The following is a 26645-nucleotide window of genomic DNA, read 5'->3' as shown; positions in this document are numbered from 1 at the left end:
GGGCCTAAAATACCTTTTGAATGCCTATAAACTATTCGAAGTGGCGCCGTTAATGATCTAAACTCGATTAAAAATATATTATCTGATTCCGAAAGTAGTAGTAACTACCAAGGTCACGCCGATGCCACGCCGACAGCGCAGCGTCGGCGGCGGCGGCGCGAAAATTTTGTCGGCGGCGGCGGCGCGCCGGCGCGGCGCTCATATCTAGTCTGCCTTAATAATAAAAGGTAGGCGCTAATGGTGCATTGAGACCCCATAGTATTTTAATTTTTCAATGGGTATACCCTGCACCTCAGACAAGTAGTCTATGATACCCCGCAACGGAGCTAGCAAAACCGTAAAGTGTCATTCAATAGAACTTGCTAACTATGTAAACAAACCGCCATACTAAAATTGACACTGAATGTCAATTTACTAGTAACTTTTGTTTACATAGTTAGCAAGTTCTTTTGAATGACACTTTAGCATATGACAGTTTTGTGTCAGGGTTGGCGATTATGATGAACCATTTTGCTTTAACTTTATTGTATGTAAGATTAATAAAATGAATCGAGAACCTTGTTGACCCTCCCCCGATATAACCCGGTTTAATTTACTGTCAAATAATATAAATTAACAGGTCAATGTCAATATTAGATGCGTTTCAATGTATCTGTTGTTGTTTGTGAAATCACGTTTTTTCGCATTTCTTTCAAATATTAACATGGAATTTTCATTGCTTGAAAATATTGGTGTGTTTGAAAACAAAGAATTTTTTTTTACTTTAGTTTATGCGTAGTGATAACCCTGACTTACAACTACTACAGATTCTCTGAAATAATTTATGACGTATTATCGAAATTCTAACGAAAGATCATCATCACCTTCTTCGCGTTGTTCCAGCATTTTGCCACGGCTGCTGCCACGGAGCCTGCAAAAGATCGATATTGTTATTTTTTTTTATGTTACAGTTCCGTTTCGCAATGAAAATCCATGCGGTAGCGGTAGCCTGCGCGCCCCGCTGGCGCGACGGCAGCGCGCCCCTTCCGACGTTCAGCCATTACCTCTATTATCTGTTTGCGCCGACGCTTATTTACCGGGATCAATACCCGAGGTAAGGAATTGTTTCTATGAACGCTTAACAAGAGGCCCATTATTGACAATAAGCAATTTACTGAGCTTCTCGAATTTTTAACTAGTCCGGAAGCCACAATTTGCCCGCCGAATTTCTTGGACGCTGCTCCACGATAATTGGATTCGGCTCGGAGTACGGTAGGCTTAGAAAACTGAGTTTTTAAAAGTCGTAGCGCTTTTTTAGATCACTAAACGGTTGCTAAAAATGTAATTAGCAATTCTGAGACCTTTCTCTAGGGTGTTCAGCGATTCGAATCCCGAGTTTTTGACTTTCACTCGATAGAAAAAAATCACGAACATAGGTTTAAAAGGCACTTTAAAAAATTACAAAGTTTGCACGTGAAATAAGAATATGAATATTATTTATTTCTAAAAATGCAATTATAATATGCTTGAGGGAACTCAGCGATCATTATGTATTATTTAAACACACAAAAACATTAAAAATCAAAAACATCATCTCGATCTTGCTTACGATCAGTGAGAGTGAGAGAAGAACACGAACCTACTGGGCCTTAAACAAAAACTTGTAGGTTCTTTATATTTTTAAGAAAAATCTTACCTACTAAAAAAGACAACCCCTCCGCACCAGACTCATAATTATTATTCTTTGTTTTTAGTTTTTATACTTATTACTTGTTAGTTATCGTGATTGGATTACATCTCTCTAGAGCTCATGATCCCAGAGCTGAGCCACGAATGGACCTAGTTGACTTCGTGACCCTAAAAAGCTATTTCGTTTACGACGCCCTTCAAAAAGCCTAAATGCGCATTCATAACCGTCACTACATAAAACAAGATGATTACAAAATTTACTGTCCGTGGCTATCTTATCAGTTTGGCAGCAAGTAACCATAATAAGAGAAACCATCAAGGGACCCCAACGACGAATATACCTAACAATAAAGTGCTTGTCTAAATTACACATTTTACCTTGAATCACTTGCTGTATTTATCGTAGCCGTCCAGGCCAATTTATGTAATTGTAATGAAAAGGTTTAACGTTGTTATATCGTTAAACAAGGATTTTACGTTTAACAATATTGAAAGTAGGTACCTACTGCTAATGGATTAGCATAAAACAGCAAATTGAAGATTCAAATTGTGTTCAATTCATGTTTATGACAGGATTAAGCTTAAGCTGCTTTATTGTTTCGTATCACCAAAACCATTTAATTAAATATAATTAAATTGTTCTACAAATGTATGTATTATGTAGTATATGTATTCGATAATTAACACTTCTAACGCATCCATTGAGTCCTCAGAAGCTTGTAAGTAAGCCGAAAAAAATAAGTAGGTAATACATATACATGTACGAGTAGGTAGGTAAATGTAAATATGTACATATATTTAATGAAATGTAAAATTACGGTCGATCTCAAAAGACATTGAACGCTTCAGCACGTTGTCATTCATTAAATTGATATTTTTCACTTTCCGTGACATTATGCGAATAATAACACAACATACACACAAGTATTAAACGAGTTACTAATGTGTTGCAGAAAGTTTTTAGACATAAATTTGTATTGCATAATGTTACTTGGCAGAAATGTCGTTTGGCAGAATTACCTTTCGCATAGCATCATTTAGCATACAATCACTTCGCAGAGTTTTATAATCCAGAACCATATTTTGGCATACTGTTGATGATCATAATAGTATTTTAATCGAATATTAATTTCGCCGATAAATGTATTGCATACTATTTTGGTGGCATAAAGCTATCAAGTTTAATTAAAGGTGATGTTTATGGCAATTGGTCTTACTTTTCTGGTAGCCGTTCGTTTTTGTAGGAGGTCGCAGCTCTAACCTAACCTAACCTATTTTTCTGACAGCCATTCGTTTTTGTAGGAGGTTGCAGCTCTAACCTAACCTAACCTAACCTATTTTTCTGACAGCCATTCGTTTTTGTAGGAGGTCGCAGCTCTAACCTAACCTAACCTATTTTTCTGATAGCCATTCGTTTTTGTAGGAGGTCGCAATTCTAACATAAACTAACCTTCTTTTCTGGCACACGTCCAATTTTGTTGGGGTCGCAGTTCTTACTTAAATAACTTAACCCGCTTTTCTGCTAGCAGAAAAAATCATTATGCCATAATAAGAGTATGCTGCAGGATGGTTATGGTACATAAAATTATGCTAAATGAAAGTCGGCAACAGTAATCTTCTGCTTAATGATATGCTGCAAAATGTATTGTATGCGTAGTGTAACCTCCCACTACCTACTTACTTACTTAATTAACTAACCTAACCATAATATAAACCCCCCCCTTTAGATTTACCCTTAGAATATGGCCATGTGATTTAGTCGTGATCGTCTAGTCTAGCGTTAGGACCCCTCGAAGTGAACCGCGGTACCCTAAGTTCTTTAATGAATATCAGCTATATTTTGGACTCTGATTTTATTTACAATTACCTGGACTTTAGGATAAATATTTTATGATATTGGAAGCACGTTTATTATGATGTTAACGAATAACTTGATAAATTACAGAAATAATACCAAAAGTTACCAGAATTTATTAGTGTAATGTAAATGGAGTTATATTTTACTTCAAATGATATTATTTAGATAAATGCAGCATATATGATAATATGAATATAAAAGAAATATATTTGGCAAAATGAGTTTAAAAATGGGGTTGGTAAAAGCCTGCTACAATCTATTAAGCTTCCGGGATAACATATGAGTAGCACTCCTGGGGTAAGCCCATTTACACCTAGCATTTTAAGTTAATATTATTAACTACCAGCTTCTATACGAAATATGCTGCCCATACGCTCGATGCAGGACTGGAGGCTCCTAGTCCAATCAGCAAGGTCAATTGGAACTCCTACCCTACCTTTTTAGCCAGACGGGCTATGACCAACACTTCGGAACCTATGCGTACCTAGATGGCTATGGAAAGAAGTGTCAAAGTATCCATCAGTCATCAAAATTACTATTCTTTTTTATTTCAAAAAACTAGGGATGCGAATCCCATTTCCATTCCCCAGAACTAAGATATAAGCTGTATTTCTAGTTTTTTAGAAGTATAAACGAAGTACTAAGTTTATTTGTTAAAAATATACTATATTTCATGAGACTGAAATATCAAGATGAACATTATTTCACTCAAAATATCCTTCGGATTACTCTTGCCTGCCAAAGGTTCCCTAAACAGCTAGACGTCGATTTTCTATCTCCGAATAGACTGTGTTCCTAATCCCAACTTGATATTTATGATTTTATTGTGTAAATACCTTAGAAACATGATTGTAATACTCAGTACCTCGTCTTTACACCAGAAAACCAGAACTTCATAAATAAAAATAGAGATAAGATTTTACGTTAATTATTTTCCCCCAAATAATTAAAATATTGGAAGATTTAAGCAATTGAAACCCTATACCTATTTACGCACAATTTTAGTATAGCGAGACCGTAGTTGAAGTCCCTTAAAAAGAGAAATATATCAGTTTTACAGACCAAGACTAAAACGAAACCTAAATTCCGAATAATTAGTGTGTGAATTTACCCTAAACCTACCCTTGTCCCTACTCTAGTATACCCAAAGCACAGTTCGTACTTACCATCGACCTGGTGCTTTGGGATATACGCAAGTGTATCCCTACTAAGAAGCTGTGAGAGTTCGGCGAGCGATTCCGAGAATGCAACCTAACAGCTCGTGGACTTGTCTCCCCCCATGGCGGGTTGCACAAAGGCAGGGTGGCAAGATGGGTAAGACAGGGCCCTATTAAGTATATAAGTGGTATAAATAAATATATTTAATATACGAAGCCTCGAATCAGTTTGGTTTCACGGCATCCAAATCAACCACGGATGCTATACAGGCGGTCAGAATCCTGATGGAAAAACACAGAATAAACAAAAAAGACCTGCATCTTGCATTCATTGACCTCGAGAAGGCCTTTGATAGGGTGCCCCGTAAACTAGTGTGGCAGGCTCTAAGGGCGCAGAAAGTGCCAGAATACTATATAAATCTAATACAAGACATGTACAACGACGTCAGTACAAGAGTCAAAACCTTAGCAGGCTTAAGTAATGCGTTCGAGGTCAAGGTGGGCGTCCATCAGGGATCTGCACTGAGCCCATTCTTGTTCAATCTCGTGATGGACTATCTCACAAATCACATTCCGGCACCATTACCGTGGACGATGCTGTATGCCGACGATATCGTACTGGCGGCTAATACTGCACAACATCTGCAAGTACTTTTAAATACCTGGACACATTCTCTCGAGAAGCATGGGCTCCGAGTGAGCAGGAGCAAGACAGAGTATCTGAAATGCCCCTTCAGCGGGAGCACAACCCCTGAAACAATCTGCATCGGATCAACACCCATCCCTACAGTCAACAAGTTCAAATATCTGGGCTCCATGTTAACGGCGGATGCCAATATAGATGCTGATGTTACGCACCGAATAAATGTAGCGTGGCAAAAATGGCGGACTCTCACTGGAGTTTTGTGTGACCCCCGCATGCCTATAAAAACGAAGGGCAAAGTCTATAAGACAGCAGTTCGCCCGGCATTACTGTACGGATCGGAATGCTGGACAGTAAAGAAGACACACGAGCAAAAAGCCCACGTAAACGAAATGAAGATGCTGAGGTGGGCGGGAGGGGTAACCAGGATGGACAGGGTGCGCAACGAGCACATACGGGGCAGCTTTAAGATCGCGCCTATCACAGACAAAATGACAGAGTTTCGCCTTAGATGGTATGGCCACGTAATGAGACGCAGTGAAGACCATGTTGTAAAAATAGCTCTTAACATACCAGAACGCAAGAGAGGTAGCGGCCGCCCGCCATTGACCTGGTGGTCTAACATCGAGAGAGACCTTAAGAAAGCCCAATTGCCAAAACCGACAATCCGGGACCGATGGGCCTGGCGCAAAAGTGTGAGGAGACCCGACCCCAGATAACGGGAGCAGGGACGGACAAAGAAGATTTAATATACGAAGCCTCCAAATACTGTAGATTTCTAATGGGCCCAGATTACTCCGGATGATGCGCACGTGACATCCCCATTATTCATCTAACAGCTGGACATTGGAGAGCTAAGGAGGGAGACGTTTTTCACCTTCTATGTTGGTAAAGAGAAGGTGCCAAGATAACCCTCATCTTGGAACAAAAAGACTCCTAGACAGCTCACATTTAACACCGCAAGGGGTGAGCGGTCCAGCCGGACAAACAGTCAGTCCAAACAATGATCTGGTTTTAAAAAAATATAGCAAAATACCCCATAGTAGAACACTAAAATAACTAGGTTCAATTTTACAAACCAAACTACTCACAAAATCAAACTAACTAAACACAGAAATGAAATTCCCTTAGACACCGTTATCTAAGTTCAGTTTTATGACGATATTGTCCCCATAAAACCAAACATAGACACGCCTTCCAAGCCCCTGTTATGCAACGATATTGTCCCTGCATAACGTGACGGCACTTAGAAAACCACAGTGTAGAAAACTTCACTATAACTACACAAAGCAGCAAAGAATCCCTGCAATAGCCTGAGTTCAGTTTTACGACGATATTGTCCCCGTAAAACTAAACACAAACACGCTTTCCAAGCCCCTGTTATGCAACGATATTGTCCCTGCATAACGTGGCGGCACTTAGAAAAACACTGCGTAGGAAACTTCACTATAACTACACAAAGCAGCAAAGAATCCCTGCAATAGCCTGAGTTCAGTTTTACGACGATATTGTCCCCGTAAAACTAAACACAGACACGCTTTCCAAGCCCCTGTTATGCAACGATATTGTCCCTGCATAACGTGGCGGCACTTAGAAAAACACTGCGTAGGAAACTTCACTATATTTAAATCCCGTACACGGTAACAAAGAATCTCCACAAAAGTCTAAGATCAGCTTTACGACGATATTGTCCCCGTAAAACCAAACACAGACACCATTTCCACGTTTAAATTCACCAGGATAATTCCAAGCGAAAACAAACATAGTAACAGTAGTAGAGGAACTTTGCTCACCGAATATTAAACGCCCGAGAACCAGAGTCACTGCTAGTCCGATGGTTGAAGAAAGAATGAATACCGGCGGTCCGCACCTGCCTTTTATACTCTTTTACTGGCGACATACTGGCGACATAACGGCGACATACTGGCGACTGGCGACATACCGGCGACTTACCGGCGACTGGCGACTTACCGGCGACTGGCGACATAATAGCGACATAACGGCGACATACTGGCGACATACCGGCGACATACCGGCGACATACCGGCGACTGGCGACATACTGGCGACATACCGGCGACATACCGGCGACATACCGGCGACATACCGGCGACATACCGGCGACATACCGGCGACATACCGGCGACATACCGGCGACATACCGGCGACATACCGGCGACTGGCGACATACCGGCGACTGGCGACATACTGGCGACATAACGGCGACATAACGGCGACATACTGGCGCCATACTGGCGACATAACGGCGACATACTGGCGACATACTGGCGACATACTGGCGACATAACGGCGACATACTGGCGACATAACGGCGACATACTGGCGACATAATGGCGACATAACGGCGACATACTGGCGACATACTGGCGACATACTGGCGACATAACGGCGACATAACGGCGACATAACGGCGACATACTGGCGACATACTGGCGACAACCGACGACCAGTGATTTATTAAGACAAATGTTTACCAAAAGTACCAGGCTACCATAACCGAGGAAGAGGTCATTTGCCTTGTGGCGGGCGCCGATGCTAGATTCAAGAAGAAAGATCCTAAGTCCTATTTTGTTTACTAAGCCATACGACCGTAATATTAAGGTTCACATTCATAAAGTTTGATGCTACCAAGATCTATCCCTTTCACGCTTGCGTCTTAGAGAAAGACGGAGATATTCTCAATGACGTCTACGCACACATTCACAGGCAATAGTCGGGTAATCAGTTTGAGTAGACTAAATTATAATAAAAAGGAACGCTTTATGGCCTCTCTACACGCACGAACCTGCAAGCATTATTTTACTTTGGGATACATTTAGTCTCTTTCCGAAAAACACTCCTGTGTGGAAGTATTTTACGTTCACCAGTAGCAACCGTACTCAAAACATAGCGGGAAGTTTAAAATCTTAGGAGTTTTGGACTGTTTGTATTAACTCTGTACTAGGAGTTCAGACTCCAATACGACCGAACGTCACGCTGTCAATGTCACTGTCATTCTCAATGCCAAAGTTCACACATTTAGTTTAGTTTCAACTTGAGATGATTACTTTACGCAATTTATTGATTTAAATAGCGAAAATTTTATAGTGTGTTATATATTTAACGAGACCACAAGTGGCAAAATATGAAAAAGTGTGCTTCAAGTTGTAATTGTTACACTATCCATTGGAATCATGTATGAAATACGCGACTGAAGGGGATCTTATTATTCAAGGTATTTCTTTCTAGTTTGCGTGTTTTGTAATGAACAATTTAGGTTAATACTAGGCAATAGGTATACGACCAGCCACAGCAGTAAATAGTAATGCCAAGTAATAGTTATGCAAAATTATCATTCGACTAAAAGTGTTTCTGCGATACATGTTATGCGAAATGTATTTCTGACAAACAATATTATGCCAGATGAGGGGAACCCGTATTAAACAGTTGAGTGGCATCCGAGGCCAACAGCATCCTGTTTGCCTATAGGCAGAAAATAAAATAATACGTTTCACAAAGTGGTGCAGAATATCGTAGGCATGCATTTTGATCGATAACTCTATGCTATAGCTATAGGCGGAATGCATACAATTGCAATTATGGGACACTGTGGGACAGCGTGCGTTCAGCATGCATTTTGATCGATAACTCTATGCTATAGCTATAGGCAGAATGCATACAATTGCTATTATGGGACACTGTGGGACAGCGTGCGTTCAGCATGCATTTTGATCGATAACTCTATGCTATAGCTATAGGCAGAATGCATACAATTGCAATTATGGGACACTGTGGGACAGCGTGCGTTCAGCATGCATTTTGATCGATAACTATGCTATAGCTATAGGCAGAATGCATACAATTGCAATTATGGGACACTGTGGGACAGCGTGCGTTCAGCATGCATTTTGATCGATAACTCTATGCTATAGCTATAGGCAGAATGCATACAATTGCAATTATGGGACACTGTGGGACAGCGTGCGTTCAGCATGCATTTTGATCGATAACTCTATGCTATAGCTATAGGCAGAATGCATACAATTGCTATTATGGGACACTGTGGGACAGCGTGCGTTCAGCATGCATGTGCTCGGTGCTCGCAATATCGTCTGTCGCGATGTCGTTACCTTTGTGATATTGCCTGTAGATACGGATTGTTGTAATCATCTAGGTAACTTTTTATTTAACACGATACTTTATAATTAATAAATTTTATCAACCTTTCATCTCTTGGCTGTGTATTAAGGTAAGGATCCTGACCGAAAAAGTAGTTATCTTTTTGATTTTTTTTTCTACAAAATGATTTTTCTGCTCTGTACCTACAGCACAACCGAACTTTTAACCCAGGATTTTTGGCCACCACACACATAACAGATGAAAGGTTAAGCGCCAAATAATATAATCACATATTTATGCTCATTTAACCAAAAGAGGTACAAGGTTGGTAGCAAATTAATAATGTTTAATAGCATTGCTTTCACCAGGAGGATAATTACTTCCCTTGAGTCTTGAAAATGAAATGAATAAATAATTTTAATTTATATAGAAAAAGCAAGACCTCATTAAATTATTAAATGCTCGCGAATACCTACTTGGAAGACTAGACTTCCTAGACTTGAGGAAGTCGGTAGATAACGCTGCCTTTTAGGGTTTTTGTAATATTAAAAGTAGGTAATTAAAAAGTGTTTGATAGCGAGTTACCTACCTCCCGTTAAATATTTAATAACTCTGAGGAAACGACTTTCGTACTAGGATATTTTCTTTAAAATAACTTGGATTTCCGTAAAAGTATGATATAGAAGGTAATCTTCGAAACGTAATTAAGAATCAATTTAAAGCAACAGCTACTATAAGTTAAAGTAATTATAAGTAAACATTAAGTTGATATTAGTCATTGTATACTCTAAAAAATGTGCTGTACCTGTGTGAAATGAGGTGTTGTGCAAATTGTAACAAATATTTTTTTGGAAACAATATAAGTAACCAGCCAATAAGCCATGTGGCTAGAACATGCTGTGGCTTTATGTTACTATTCCTTCTGATCACATGATAGATAACATTCTGTATACGTTGACTTTTATGAGTCTAACGGGAAAAATCTGTTCTCAGAACGAAGCAGATCCGGTGGGGCTTAGTGATATTCAACCTCGTGGAAGTGGCAGCTATCATATTCTACAATAGCTTCCTGTGGGAGCGGTTCATTTTGCCCTATTGGTCTGAGTACGGAAAAGAAAGCAAGGTTAGTTTAATTACAAATTACTTGTTGTCAGTGAATGTAAAAAAAGTACTTAAAGTATTGTACAAGCTTCTAAAAAGAAAGCTACAAACGGACTTTCAATTTCATAATAAGTACCTACAGGAAACTAAGTAAAAACAGTAAAACTTAATTTCTCGCATATACTTAATACATTTTGGAGAATCAGCCTGTACTTATAGAATAAGGAAAATAAACAAGCTAACTTTGCGAGACGTGTTCGTGACGCCCATTTTCACCGTCCTTATACAAACATTTCCTTATTAGATGGTTTACGAGTATACATTCCAACACGAGAATTTATTGAAATGCTAGTTCAACTTGATGTGAAGACAATAGATACCTATTGTTAAATTGCATTTCGTTGGAACTTAAACTTTGCGTTATTTAAATAAGGTTTATTTTCCAGGTGGAAGCAGGCACGGTAGTCCGTGGCATGTTCGCGTGTGTGCTGCCCGGGGTGATATCATTCTTGTGTGGATTCTATTGCCTTCTGCATGCCTGGCTGAACGCCTTTGCCGAGATGCTAAAATTCGCAGACAGGCTATTCTATGAAGTAAGTCGAAGAAATATACGTATGTGTCATCCCAAATAAAACTTAATTCATACGTCGAATTTCAGTCCCAGTCCTGTTTATCAGGTTCAAAGGCATATTAGTTAAACAAGAAAGAATAAAGAGATGTCTCATACTTATCACGTACCTGACTCCATAAACGTAGCCTTCTGGTACTTGTAGATGATGTAGGTGCTGCGAGGGCGAAATTAAGTTAATATTAAAGTCCGAAAAATGTGCTCCCCGTCCCAGGTGTTGGCGCAAATACCTTTAACAAGATATTTTAATTAGAAACTTGAAAAATGCGACTACAGAGATCTAACCTCGAATGTGGAGTTTTTCAGCCCCTGACCTGAATATGAAGTGTAGGTATGTACCTACTAGCTACTGGTCGAATAAACTTATAAAAAATCTGCAGACTTTCCGATTATAAAATTTCCTTCCCAAAACAATGTGCAACCGACTTCAAAAAAGGAAGAGGTTACTTTTATGTCAGATTATTAAAGTTAAAGTTACATATTTCCACGCAATAAACTTTGAGCTTAAAATGGTAAAAAAAAGAATGAAACAACCTAATTACTTAACGTGTAGGTACTTATCTCTCTACGCAACTAACATTGGTTTAACTGAATATCCTTTCATGGACAATTAATCAAACTTATTGAAACATTAACTTATTGTGGCGGCACATTATCTAATTCGATTTAATACGATTAGTTTACAGCCTAGTTATACACAATCATGCAGGCGTAAAATTTGATTCTAAAAATAAGGTAGGTACCGTTAGCTACATGTACGTATTTATACATACTGAAAAGCTTTTACTTCGGGGCCCTGAAACCGCGAACACTAACTGTCGCATAAAAAACTCAAGATCAAATAAGCCAGATTCTCTGAATTAACTACATTTCTATTTGCGACCAACCCCTAAGGTCACCTAAATTTGTGGAGGTTACCTTGTGGAGTTTGGCTAAACATTTAAGTAAAATATGTACAAGTACATATATCATGTATAGATAACATCACTTACCTATATACATTGATACCAGGAGTGGTGGACAACATCTCAATTTTCGAGGTTCTACCGGGCTTGGAACCGCGTAGTACACTCTTGGCTGCGCGATCACGTGTACAAGCCGCTGATCCCGTACACTGGTCGCGCTGGGGCTGTCTTCGTCGTGTTCTTCGTAAGTACTACACGGCACTACTTACTCCCTTGTGTATGTTATAAGGGCTGATTTAGACGGCGCGCGAACTCGCATGCGATTTTAGTTACAATGCGGACTGTTGGTTACGTCCAATTCAACCGACGATGAAAACCCGCAATGTAATGAAACTCTCATGCGAGTTCTCGCATCGTCTAAATGAGCCCTAAAGCTATACGTAGAAAGGATGTTTTACCACAGATTGGTAGCAAATAAACAGCCTATGGACGCTTGCAAGTCCAGGCGTGTCAAATGCATATTGTCGACTATTATAACATTTTGATATCTAATGAATGTCATTTTGGTATCATTCGTCCTTGCGTATGGTTCGTGCCAATACATAGAAGTGAAATAAGTCTATATAGTAGATTCAAAATGTACGTTCGAATTGGCGTCCTTTTCTAGGTAACCTTAACTCGGCATTCCACATTCCACAGCCGTTTTCGGGGAAGTTTCCATGAACGGTTATATTATGGGATCCAAAGTATGACGATGAGATGCAGTGCAATGGCAGAAAGCAATCAAGGCCACCATGTTAAACACTCCTTCGAAGTGCAGTCGTCATCAGATACATAAATCGGAGCGGCCAAGGTGTTCAAAAATATCTGACCACGCACTCAAACTCCTTGACAATAGAGGCATGTTCAGATATTTGTGAGCACCTTGGTCGCTCTGATATATCTGATGGCGACTGTACCACAGAATAAATAATAGTACTAGGTACAGAAGACTCACTCTCTAACAAAACGCGTCTGTTACGATCAGGACAGATATGGCCGCTATAGGTGGCGACAGCGCCACGCGCGGCTTATGGCTAACCACCAAAATTGGTGTGGAACTGATGTACTTTTAGCTACCTGTAGCAAAGCGACGAAATCGCGGAGTAAGCCACGCCTGACTGTACAACCCATCATAGCAGAAAACAAACATAAGGCAAAGTCTCTCCCTAATGGCTCAACATCGCTCGTAATATTTTTCTCATTGTCTTCTCTAGGCCTAGTGATAGGATATTACAGTGTAGGAATAACCCTGTCACACGAACAAATTGTGGACCAGACATTAATAAGTGATAAGATCCAATTTGTATATATGTACTAGCTGATGCCCGCGACTTCGTACGCGTGGATTTGTATATTGGTGGTTGTATATTCTACATTAGCTTAGAACATTATGCAGCAAGAGATTGCGGTAGGACGGTTAATCATTTGTTAATTATTAATATTATACAACGCATGAGACTTTGTCTTTCACAACCTACGAAGTTTCAAGCCCCTAACTGAATAAAATTGTCCTCGATATAATCCCTCTAAACCCCCTTAGAAGATTTTCATGTCCTCTATTTAATAAAACCTACTACCTAACTACCTATTTACGAAGTTTGAAGTTCCTAGCTTTAAATAAAATTTGAACCCCTTTTTAACCATTTTAGGAGATGATTTTTTTAAAAGCTGAAATTATTTTTCTTGTATTCTAATAATATGCCTTTATACAACGATTCAAGTCCCGCACTCAAAAAAATGTTTGGCCTCCATACAAATTTTCAACCCCTTTTTCACCACCTCGTGGGACGAATTATCAAAATCTCTGACATTAGTTTTCTTCTCTTTTGATAAAATACATTTTTACGAAGTATCAAGTTTGTAGCTTTAAATAAAATTTGAACCCTATACAAACTTTCAACCCCCTTTTTAACCCTGTTAGGGGATGAATTTAACAAAACGCTAAAATAACTTTTCCTGTCTTCTAATAATATCCCCAAATAGAAAGATTTAAGTCGCGCGTTCGAAAAAATGTTTGATATCCATACAAACTTCCAACCCCTTTTTCACCACCTTAGGGGATGAATTTTCAAAAACGCTGAAATTAGTTTTCTTGTATCTTAATTTAATACCTTTTTGCAAAGTTTCAAGTTCCTAGCTTAAAATAAATTTGCACCCTAAGACGAACTTTCATCCTCTTTTTATCCCCCTTAGGGATTGAATTTCCAAAAACGTAGCAATTACTTTTTTTGTAATCGGCTATTATGCCTTTCTAAGAAGTTTCAAAGCATTTGTAATGGATTAAAACTTTTAACCCCTTTTTAAGCCTGTTGAGGGATGAATTTTACAAAACGCTGTAATTATTTTTCCTGTATTTTAATAATATCCCGAAATACAAAGATTCAAGTCCTGCGTTCGAAAAAATGTTTGATATCCATACAAACCTTCAACCCCTTTTTCACTACCTAAAATTTGCACCCCAGGACAAAGTTACATTCCCCTTTTTTACCCCCTTAGGGGTTGAATTACCTAAAACGTCGCAATTCCTGTTTTTTGTCATCGGCTATTATGTCTTTCTAAGAAGTTTCAAAGCATTTGTAATGGATCAAACTTTCAACCCCTTTTTAACCCTGTTAGGGGATGAATTTTGAAAAACGCTGAAATTACTTTTCCCGTCTTATAATAATATCCCCATATACAAAGTTTCAAGTCCAACACTCACAAAAATATTTGATCTCCATACAAACTTTCAACCCCTTTTTCACCACCTTGGGGGATGAATTTTCGAAAACGCAGAAATTTGTTTTCTTGTTTTTTGATTTAATACCCTTTTACGAAGTTTCAAGGTCCTAGCTTAAAATAAAATTTGCACCCCAGGACAAAGTTTCATCCCCTTTTTTACCCCCTTAGGGGTTGAATTACCTAAAATGTCGCAATTCCTTTTTTTGTCATCGGCTATTATGTCTTTCTAAGAAGTTTCAAAGCATTTGTAATGGATTCAAACTTTCAACCCCTTTTTAACCCTGTTAGGGGATGAATTTTGAAAAACGCTGAAATTACTTTTCCCGTCTTATAATAATATCCCCATATACAAAGTTTCAAGTCCAACACTCACAAAAATATTTGATCTCCATACAAACTTTCAACCCCTTTTTCACCACCTTGGGGGATGAATTTTCGAAAACGCAGAAATTAGTTTTCTTGTTTTTTGATTTAATACCCTTTTACGAAGTTTCAAGGTCCTAGCTTAAAATAAAATTTGCACCCCAGGACAAAGTTTCATCCCCTTTTTTACCCCCTTAGGCGTTGAATTACCTAAAATGTCGCAATTCCTTTTTTTTGTCATCGGCTATTATGTCTTTCTAAGAAGTTTCAAAGCATTTGTAATGGATTCAAACTTTCAACCTCTTTTTAACCCTGTTAGGGGATGAATTTTGAAAAACGCTGAAATTACTTTTCCTGTCTTATAATAATATCCCCATATACAAAGTTTCAAGTCCAACACTCACAAAAATATTTGATCTCCATACAAACTTTTAACCCCTTTTTCACCACCCTGGGGGATGAATTTTCGAAAACGCAGAAATTAGTTTTCTTGTTTTTTAATATAGTACATTTTTACAAAGTTTCAAATTCCTAGCTTAAAATAAAACTTGCACCCCATACAACCTTTCATCCCCTTTTCAACCCCCTTAGGGGTTGAATTTTTCAAAATCGCTTCTTATCTCTTGTACACTTTATAAATTCAACCTAGTGTGCAAATTTCAACTTTCTAGCTTTTGTAGTTTCGGCTCTGCGTTGATGAATCAGTCAGTCAGTCAGTCAGTCAGTCAGTCAGTCAGGACACTTGCATTTATATATATAGATAGATAATATGTATTTCATTTTATTACAATCACTACATGGTCTTCTTTAAAAGCAAGAATTAATTTAAAGTGCTATATTTCACCCTGTATTGTGGTCACTGAATTGTAAAATGTCTATTTTTAACCGACTTCCAAATCTAAAAGGAGGAGGTTATCAATTCAGTTGTATGTTTTTTTTTTTTTTTTTTTTATGTTTGTGACTCCATATCTCCGTCATTACTGGACCGATTTTGAAAATTCTTTTTTTGATTGTATGTATATGCATACAGATTGGTCCCGTTTTTGTCAAAACCCAGTTCTGATGATGGGGTCCATGAGGAATCGAGGGAACTCCTCAAATCTTAAAGGCATACATATAGTGATTTTTGTGTTTTTATCAACAAATCAAGCATATACATTCAGAAACGTGACATTTGATGAAGTGAAACTGCTGATGATGATCAGAACAGAACTCTTCAACGACGCATAGTTCACGTTTGGCGATTTGTCCTCTTCGTTATGTTTGTTAAGCAAGTTAAGTTTTTAAGTCACATTTTTGTCAAGCTCGAGTTCTGATGATGGAATCCATGAGGAATCGAGGGAACTCCTCAAATCTTAAAGGTGTGCGTATAGAGATTTTTGTATTTTCATCAGAAAATCAAGCATTTTTATTAAAAACTGTCGCATTTGATGAAGTGGAACTGCTGATGATGATCAGAACAGAACTCTTCAACGACCCATAGTTCACGTTTGGCGATTTGTCCTCTTCGTTATGTTTGTTAAGCAAGTTTAGTTTTTAAGCCACATTTCTGTCAAGCTCGAGTTCTGATGATGAGATCCATAAGGAATCGAGGGAACTCCTCAAATCTTAAAGGCATACATATAGTGATTGTTGTGTTTTAATCAACAAATCAAGCATATACATTTAAAAAGTAACATTTTCGTTATGTTTGTTAAGCAAGTTAGGTTTTTAAGCCATATTTATGTCAAGCTCAAGTTCTGAACATGGGATCCATGAGAAATCGAGGGAACTCCTCAAATCTTAAAGGCACACGTATAGAATTTTCTGTATTTTCATCATAAAATAAAGCATTAACATTAAAAATTGTCGCATTTGATGAACTGGAACTGCTGATGATGATCAGAACAGAACTCTTCAACGACGCATAGTACATGTTTGGTGATTTCGAATTTCGACTTTGACTTGGACTGGGACCCGGACTCGGATCCGGTTTGGACCCGGACCCGGACCTGGACTCGGACTCGGACCTGGACTAGACCCGGACTCGGACCCGGACTCGGACACAGACCCGGACCTTGACCCGGAGAATCACTATGATACCTAAACTAAATAAACCACTATGATTACCTACCATAAAATGTAGGTATAAAGTATGATGAGGCCAAACCCCTCCCGCTCAAACCCCCGTACACCGCACCGCATGCGCCGTTAAGTGGGTTAGGTTAGGTTTGAACTGCTATCCTCACAGAACCGAACAAAAGTGGGTTAGGTTAGAACTGCGAGCCTTACAGAAACGAAATGCTTCCTTTTCTACATAGCGCACCATCTACAATAATCTTTCACCGGGCCGCATAGAAGTCGGTTTTTTTTTCTTAAAAATTATTAACAACAGAATTACAGCATTTACAGCACTATTAATGTACGGAGCCGTACAGCGCCATCTACATCACCTGTCAAATTGGAAGCATGAATTTGTCGTAGACTACAAATCTTACAAAATCAACTTGTATTTGCTTAAAAAGTACTTACCTACCTAATGAATGTCGTGCTCACTTACAGTTCCGCAATCGGCAAATCCCTTTTTAGTTTGAAGCAAAATAATGGTAACAAAAACAAGAAACAACCTTTTCGTTTCCGAGATAAATAAAATCTATACGAAGAAAATAATAGAGTACCTACTTACTTACCTAGGTTCAAAAATGATGGATTGTATCTGATGCCGAATGTAATGTTCCTATTCGTTTCCTGAAATATAAATGCGAGGCGCATTAGAGTCGGTCCGCCGGATAACAGCTCATTATTGTTCGTGAGTGATAGGGAATCGATATTGTACGGAAGATAGAACCCTTACTCACATACTTCATTTGTCGAATTAGATCGAAAATATATTGTTTTCTTTTTATGAATGATGACTTGGAGACATTTGTGAGTAGGTAGGTACTATTTAATCCCCGACGCAAAAAGAGGGTTGTTATACATATGTTTGAGGCCATTGTCTGACTGTCTGTCTGTGGCATCGTAGCTCTCCAATGGATGGACTGATTTCAATGCGGTTTTTTTTACACGAAAGCGAGTTTTCTTGCGGTGGTTGTTAGCTACGTTAGATAGAAATCGATCTAGCAGTTTGAAGAGCATTAGCTCTTTTCCAACATAATGCAAGGCATTTTTGGCATCTATATGCCACAAATAGATGCCTACGCTATCGTAGGGGGTTTTTAAAAGGCAACCTAAATGGTTTACGCGTAGGTTTAATAGGCACCTATTCAATGCTCTCTCTCTCTCTCTCTCTCTTTCGTCCGCTATTACGGTTTTATTTATGGAAAATTTTACAATTCTCTACGGGATAGTACCTAGCTGGCGGCGCTATTTTATAATACCTGTCTGAAATACATATTTTCTGATGCAGGTATCGGCTTGCGCGCATGAAGTGATATTAGCGCTGTCGTTCGGGTTCTTTTACCCGGTGCTGATGATGCAGTTCGGGTTTTTGGGCGTCCTGCTGGTCCCCGTCACGGCCGCCATCGGCCGCCGGTATCCTAGCGCCATGAACCTGTTTATGTGGCTGGCCTTTTTCGTCGGGAATGGTAGGTGAAATATGTATATACCTACTTGTAATCACATGGGATATAATTATTATGTATGTCAGTGTTTGCATAATTTTCTCGTAACAAAATTAGGTATATAGTTAGTACATAATGCAGGTTTATCAAAATTTAAATGAAGTGTATGGTTTCAGTTGCGTTCTTGAAAACAAATCCCATAAAACCTCGGCGTTTAGAAATGTAATGTAATAAGTAGGTAGGTACTATAATTAAATTTTCGCAATTGAATAACAAAGGTTAATTTTAAACAACCCTTGACTAGAGACTGAAATTGCCGCCGATTTGCAAAGAATTGAAAATAATGTAAGTAATAACAGGCTCGGAGCTCGGAGCGTTTATTACGGCTATATTTCAGTAAAACAATAGGTTGACATTACCGGGAATTTCTCTATTAAAATTCTCTTTGGCCTGCTCATTTTGTTTCCGAATCGTTAGATGACCATTACCCAAAGACATTACTCGAATAGACAAAACCGGACAAAGGATTTAACTGTTCCTTTTATCTTGGAATGGTATATTTGCTTGCACCTATCTCAAGTGTTCACTGTACAATAACACCTCATAACTACTTCTCTAAAACAATTCGGACAGGAGAAGCGAGTATTGCGAAATAATAAAGGATAGATAAATAAAACAAATAACATGCGCCCATATAACGTCAACAAATAACTTTGTTGAACTATAATGTTTTGCTACTGTTATCATAACATTTGTACCTATCACAATTGTTTATGGCCACCTATCAACAGATGTTAGCAAAGCAAACATTTCTGCAACGGCGGCTAGGGACTAGAATGAAACGATAGTTCGTTTGGTGAGGGATATACAAAACCATTTGTTAAATAATGGCACAAACATATAGGAAAGTATATTTCCGACCGAATCGGTTCTATGTAATCTCACTCCGCTCACTCGTCGATAACGCGCAATGCATGTAGCTACCGAATTTTAACATAATAGCTAAGTAAATAATACATTAGTTGAAAATATAAAGTGAAGTATTTGTGCATGAGATAAATAAAAATCCTAAATAATAACAACTTTATCCTAGCTTATTCCTTGTCCTAAGTTAACTAATGTTTAGGTACATTAGGGGTTAAGAACATGTTAAGAAATAATACCTAATTAAAAGTAGTAGGTACTTATGAAAATGTATCCTCTATAAACTCTTGGACCGAATAATATGCCTTCGATATAAGAAGTAGTTTTGGTTTTGATTGACACGTATGAGTTAAGGTTTTTAGGGTTCCGTAGCCAAATGGCAAAAAACGGAACCCTTATAGATTCGTCATGTCTGTCTGTCTGTCTGTCCGTCTGTCTGTCCGTCCGTATGTCACAGCCACTTTTCTCCGAAACTATAAGAACTATACTGTTGAAACTTGGTAAGTAGATGTATTCTGTGAACCGCATTAAGATTTTCACACAAAAATAGAAAAAAAACAATAAATTTTTGGGGTTCCCCATACTTCGAATTGAAACTCAAAAATTTTTTTTTCATCAAACCCATACGTGTGGGGTATCTATGGATAGGTCTTCAAAAATGATATTTAGGTTTCTAATATCATTTTTTTCTAAACTGAATAGTTTGCGCGAGAGACACTTCCAAAGTGGTAAAATGTGTGTCCCCCCCCCTGTAACTTCTAAAATAAGAGAATGATAAAACTAAAAAAAATATATGATGTACATTACCATGTAAACTTCCACCGAAAATTGGTTTGAACGAGATCTAGTAAGTAGTTTTTTTTTTATACGTCCTAAATCGCCTAAATACGGAACCCTTCATGGGCGAGTCCGACTCGCACTTGGCCGCTTTTTATATCCCTGATATTGTTGGGCAGGTTATTATAAATCTGGATATTATTATTTATTCAAACAGAGGCAAATATACGTTTACAGCTATGCCAAGCCACTATAATAGATAGTCAGTATCATCATAGTCATATAGGTACTCACTCAACTGATTAAGTTGTCGAGAATTATTGGTCCCAAAATAGTAGGTATTGTTAAAATGTAATCTTAATTTTAAATGGTAATGGCTGACATAAAGTTTAATGAATGCATTTCTACGAAATGGAATGTACTTATTAATAGTTCACTGCTGATAACTAACTGGATGTGTCAACAGGTATTCTCTGGAGCCTGTACCCGATGGAATACTTCGCTCGCAAGAACTGCCCTCCCTCCGAAAATGACAGCTTCTTCATTCCCAAGTCGTGGACGTGCCCTGAAATTGTTCTCAAACCCAATTGGACATTTCAAAATCCTTTCTAAACCAACAATCCGTCTAAGCTAATTATGCACTAAGTCCATCGACTTTGAGAAAAAAGTATGAGAATGCCACTATAGCCGTCATATTTTCGTAGGAATTTGACGTTTATGGAAGCATTTGCGTTTGACACTGAAAAGTTTGTACAGTGTTAGCTTGGATGGTCTGACTTCACAGAAACTACTTACTAGTTAATTAAACTTTGAACAGTAACGGACTACTTACGTAGGTACCTACATTCTAGTAGGTATTTAAATTGTTTAATATTTTGTAAGTTTTCACAGATTTCAATAACATTAAGTATCAATCACAGATTAAGGTGAGATTTATAATGTTCGAATAGGCTTCCACTTCCAGTGAGGTTTAGAGATATTATTATTTATATTGAGATGTTATTTGTAATATACTCAAAGACGAGAAAGTTTATTAATGTAAGATAATATAAGTAAAAAATAAACTGTACAAGTGTACAATCATAATAATGTCGTAATTACATGTTTGTTGTCTAATATCCTAATATACCAAGTTCTCCTAAAAGAGATTACTTACGTAGATACTTTACTTGGCAGTGCCCCCGCCAAGTCGAGCGCGAAGCAAACACTCCCGTACCATCCTTTACTGGAACCATTTCGCCGCATTTTCAGGCCCCTATTTGAGAACCTCTGGATAAGACCAGAACGCAGAAGTTTTCGTCATCCAGTAAGCTATAATCACATACTTAAAATCCAAAATTTCAAGTCTGTAGGTCACTTAGTTCCGAAGTTAAGCGAAAGCAAAGTTTCGCATTTATGACACTCACTCACTCACTCATGATCATCAGAGTAGAACTAGTACTTCCAATAAACTCAGAGAGCTGAGATTTGGTACAGAGTTAGGGTTTAATGGCCACATAAAGGGAAAACCTAAAAATTTTGTAATAGCAGTCACGTTTTAAAGATATAAGAACTGCATAAGTAAGTTTGTAATCCCATATAAATATATGATATTACAAAGTTACTGTTGCAGTTCCTACAAATAGTAGGTAAAGTAAAGGTACACTACGATGTACGATGTGAGTATGAATGAAGATATGTTTAGTTATGATATGTGTATATATAGTGTGGGTATGAGTACCCGAAAAGAAGGACTGCCTACAAATTTTTTAATTTGTAATACATATAATGACTTGGCAATCGCACAATAATGCTTTACTCGTACCGTACTCGTAAATATGCAATTAGCGCTAGCGTTATGTTCAATTAGAATTATTTTTAATAGGTGACGATGATTCTTTTGTCATTATGCAGCTGTGCGATGGCCAAGTCATTATATGTATTACAAATTAAAGATATGTTATTGATACGGTTTTAACACCCCCTGGCACTGATTAAAATAACCGACTTGGTTTCACATTACATCTCAAAACTTTTTTGTAGTAAAAGCGTTGCGAGACTTGCACCTTTTTACATGTAATGTTTTTGATGGGATCTTGTTTAACGTGAGACTTGATTAAGTAAGTGATTACTACTACTACTACTTGATTAAGTAAGTGATTGCATAAGAAGCTGGATCGACTTCATGTACCTAGGCAAGTACCTATATCTAATGTACCTATATTATTATGTAGTAGGTTAAGTAGGTATAACATATATCCACTCCTGCCCTAGTAGCACGGTCGCATTTTTATCGTTTGTCACCATGCCTGTCACGTTCTAACAAGTATGTAAGTGCGAAAGCGACGGGCATAGTGATAGTCGATAAAAATGGAACCGTGCTGAGCCCGCTGCATCGAGTTACACAACAATAAACAACGTAATCGCCAGGTGAGTGCAATAATCGCCATTCTCTTGTTTAAACTTGTTAGTTTAAATAAAGAGTAAGTAGGTAAATTATGAAAGGGCTAAATAGTACACCAAACGAAAACCAAAAAACCGGCCAAGTGCGAGTCGGACTCGCGCACGGAGGGTTCCGCACCATCAACAAAAAATAGAGCAAAACAAGCAAAAAAAACAAGCAAAGAAACGGTCACCCATCCAAGTACTGACCCCGCCCGACGTTGCTTAACTTCGGTCAAAAATCACGTTTGTTGTATGGGAGCCCCACTTAAATGTTTATTTTATTCTGTTTTTAGTATTTGTTGTTATAGCGGCAACAGAAATACATCATCTGTGAAAATTGCAACTGTCTAGCTATCACGGTTCGTGAGATATAGCCTGGTTTAAATGTCCCTTTTTTTAGTTTTTCGTAAATAACTCGTAAACGGTGGCTCATAGCAAAAAAAATTCTTATACATATAGATCGTCAACCAAATCTTGTCAGTAAAAAAAAGGCGCGAAATTCAAATTTTTTATAGGACGATATCCCTTCGCGCCTACATTTTTCAAATTTGCCGCCTTTTTCTACTGATAAGATTTGGTTGACCCAGTATAAGTAATCTACATAAAATTGTCTACAAGAAAGATTCCACAGACTTTTTCGCTAAGATCAATAGTAAAAAAGATATTAAAGCGGGAAAGTTAGTTATAAACAATTCTATGCTCCCTTTTTTTAGTTTTTCGTAAATAACTCGTAAACGGTGGCCCATAACAAAAAATATTTAAAACATAAATAATGTGCATAAAATGTTGTACAAACAGGATTATATACACTTTTCCGCTAGGATCAGTATTTAAAAAGATATTAAAGGGGGAAAGTTAGGTAATTATATTAAATTCTACTCTAGTCAATTTTTATCATGAATGTGTTTATCTACGTAAGAAATACAGGAAAAGTGAATGAACTCACTGTCTCCGGCGAGATCCGAACTCATGACTCTGGAACCAACCCATCGCTCTGCCAAGCCAACTGAGCTACCGAGACTTACCGGAAGACAGCGAAAATTTCTACTACTACATCTTTCATATTAGCCTTCTTTCATATAACCTTAGAATTGATTATAAATAACTTTACTTCTTTAATAACTTTTTAAATATTGATCCTTGCGAAAAGGGTACTGTATCGTTTTTGTAGGAAATTTTGTGTAGATTATTTATGTTTCAGAACATTTTTTGCTATTGTCCACTGTTTAAGAGTTATATACGAAAATATAAAAAAACAGTCCACAGAATTGATTTTCATTAACGTTCCCGTGTTGATATCTTTTTGAATATTGATCCTAGCAAAAAAGTGTACGGGATCTTTCTTGTAGACAATTTTATGTACATTATTTACGTATAAGATTGTTTTTTGCTATGAGCTACCGTTTAAGAGTTATTTACGAAAAACAAAAAAAAAGGGACCTTTAAACCCCCCCCCCCCCCCACCCGTTAGCGCCACCCCCATCCATCAGTACTTTCAGTATGTTGTGTAAGGCACCTTTACCTACAACTATGCCAAAATTCGCTTACACATCTATTATTTCCCTTGTTTTTCCTTCGTTTGGTTGGTGGCCTATATATAAATTATAAACTGAAATAAATGTCATATACTCGGGCGTTTTTTAGGGTTCCGTACCCAAAGGGTAAAAACGGGACCCTATTACTAAGACTCCGCTGTCCGTCCGTCCGTCCGTCCGTCCGTCTGTCACCAGGCTGTACCTCACAAACCGTGATAGCTAGACAGTTGAAATTTTCACAGATGATGTATTTCTATTGCCGCTATAACAACAAATACTAAAAACAGAATAAAATAAAGATTTAAGTGGGGCTCCCATACAACAAACGCGATTTTTGACCGAAGTTAAGCAACGTCGGGCGGGGTCAGTAATTGGATGGGTGACCGTTTTTTGCTTGTTTTGCTCTATTTTTTGTTGATGGTGCGGAACCCTCCGTGCGCGAGTCCGACTCGCACTTGGCCGGTTTTTTTTTTTGTTATCCCCTACACTTTTTTTTCAAATTTGGGATTTTTTATATTATTTCTACTCAGAATCACGAGCTCTTTGTATCCTAATAGGAGAAAAAAGTGTCCTAAGGTTTTTATTTCCATTACGTCACCATTTTTCATAGACTTTGTATGGCGGTCGCGGAATGGAAAGATCGAAAAATGTATGGAAATTTTGCATTGATATAGAATAAAGAACTGGATACCCAATCAGCCGCAAAAAATGGCCCCACAAAAGTAACGTTAAAACAGATCACGCGTTACTTTTTCGTTTAGTCTTGTTTGAAACGCTCAAATGTGAAGTTGTCAACAATTACGAAATGTGCCGTTAAAATATGTAAAAATAACAATGATAAGACAAGGAAAAAGGATGGAATGTATTTCTTTCGGTTAGTTCTTTGGATAGCATTACATAATTTATGTAATCTGGTGGTAATTTTATGGTTTTGAATAAATTAATTTGTTAGTACCAAAGAAGGGATGTCAGAAACAAAAATCTAATGAGTCGATGTGAGGTCAATATTTTTTTATATTTTTATATGGAATTCGTAAGGAATAATATTATGTTTAAATTCAAAATTTCCAAGAAAACTTATGCGACGTGCAAAGTGGACTGCTATTTAATTATAGCAAGAGATAGGGGTGATGCAGTTTTAAACAAGGCAAAACGGCACTTGTGTGTTCGGCCCATTTCCCTGTTTCCGACATATACACCACCAATAAGGGCTTATATCGACTAACTGTAAATGCTAAACCTGTCTGAACACAGTGACAACCACAGGATTTTTTTATAAAGTATGGACTTTATAAAAAAAATCCAATCAGTACCTACATATAAATGTCCCCGTGCACCCGTGCGATGAGTAAATGTAGATCTAAAATACACAGTTAATTTATTTAATAAGTTGAATTTATTTCAAAGAAATTAGTATTTAAAGACGTATACTTATTAAAAATTAAATTTGTTTGAATTTGAACCACGATTTAATTTTATTTGAGCTCCCGGTTAAATTAAATTTGTTTTATTTATTACTTCAATTGGTTTTTCTGTACAGTATTAATATATATTAAAGTGTACCAAAGTGACTCCATTCGTTCATTATTCTCGTTTGACGTTGTTTGACGTAAATACGTTACGTTTAGTGCCATCGGACTAATTTTTTTAACAGTGTTGGTACTTATGTTTGCAAATTTGACACTTAATGCTTACGACATTAAGCTCTTTTCTGTACGAAACATTTATCTTGACTCAAAATTAACGTAAGCGTTTTTATCATCAATGCAAATGGTGCGAAACGTCATTGGGATCCACATTTGTTGACGTTTTTGTTCTGCTTTGTGTGTCTATTTCTTTTATATTAAGTCAGTCAAATTTTGGGACACTTTTTTTCTCCTATTAGGATAAAAAGAGCTCGTGATTCTGAGTAGAAATAACATAAAAAATCCCAAATTTGAAAAAAAAGTGTAGGGTGTCCCCTTAGAAAGTGCCCACCAAAAAAACGCCCACTTAGAAAGTGACCCAAGCCTCCAGTACCCCAGGCTGGAATCGAACCAGCGTCCTCTGCTATCGCGGCAGGTGCCTGTTGCCACTCGGCCACCGGGCCACGGCGGCATAGGTCGAATTTTTCCAAGTATGTTCACTTCATACTGAGGGCTTATGGCGCCCCCTGGCCACCTCTAAGGTAGAACAGTATTTTAGTAGGTAGGTGTTTTATAGTTTTACTTGCACTGCGGCACCGCACTACTTAAATATA

At 37.8% G+C, this 26645-nt stretch overlaps 1 protein-coding gene across 1 annotated transcript in view; it reads left to right on the top strand.

Annotated features, from left to right (window-relative positions):
• The window catches only part of LOC134648947 (sterol O-acyltransferase 1), a 43900-nt gene extending 22792 nt beyond the window's left edge, over nucleotides 1–21108 (top strand). Inside the window, exons 4-9 of the mRNA XM_063503602.1 lie at nucleotides 951–1093; nucleotides 10438–10567; nucleotides 10992–11138; nucleotides 12185–12322; nucleotides 18593–18770; nucleotides 20914–21108. Of these exons, the coding sequence (XP_063359672.1) occupies nucleotides 951–1093; nucleotides 10438–10567; nucleotides 10992–11138; nucleotides 12185–12322; nucleotides 18593–18770; nucleotides 20914–21059 (882 nt within the window). The 3' untranslated portion in view covers nucleotides 21060–21108. The remainder of the gene's footprint in view (nucleotides 1–950; nucleotides 1094–10437; nucleotides 10568–10991; nucleotides 11139–12184; nucleotides 12323–18592; nucleotides 18771–20913) is intronic.
• The last annotated feature ends 5537 nt before the right edge of the window (nucleotides 21109–26645 follow it).

This window comes from Cydia amplana, chromosome 6 (genome assembly GCF_948474715.1).
Source record: "Cydia amplana chromosome 6, ilCydAmpl1.1, whole genome shotgun sequence".
NCBI lineage: Eukaryota > Metazoa > Arthropoda > Insecta > Lepidoptera > Tortricidae > Cydia > Cydia amplana.
The sequence above is the reverse complement of the archived record's forward strand: the minus strand, read 5'-3'. Positions and strand labels throughout refer to the sequence as shown.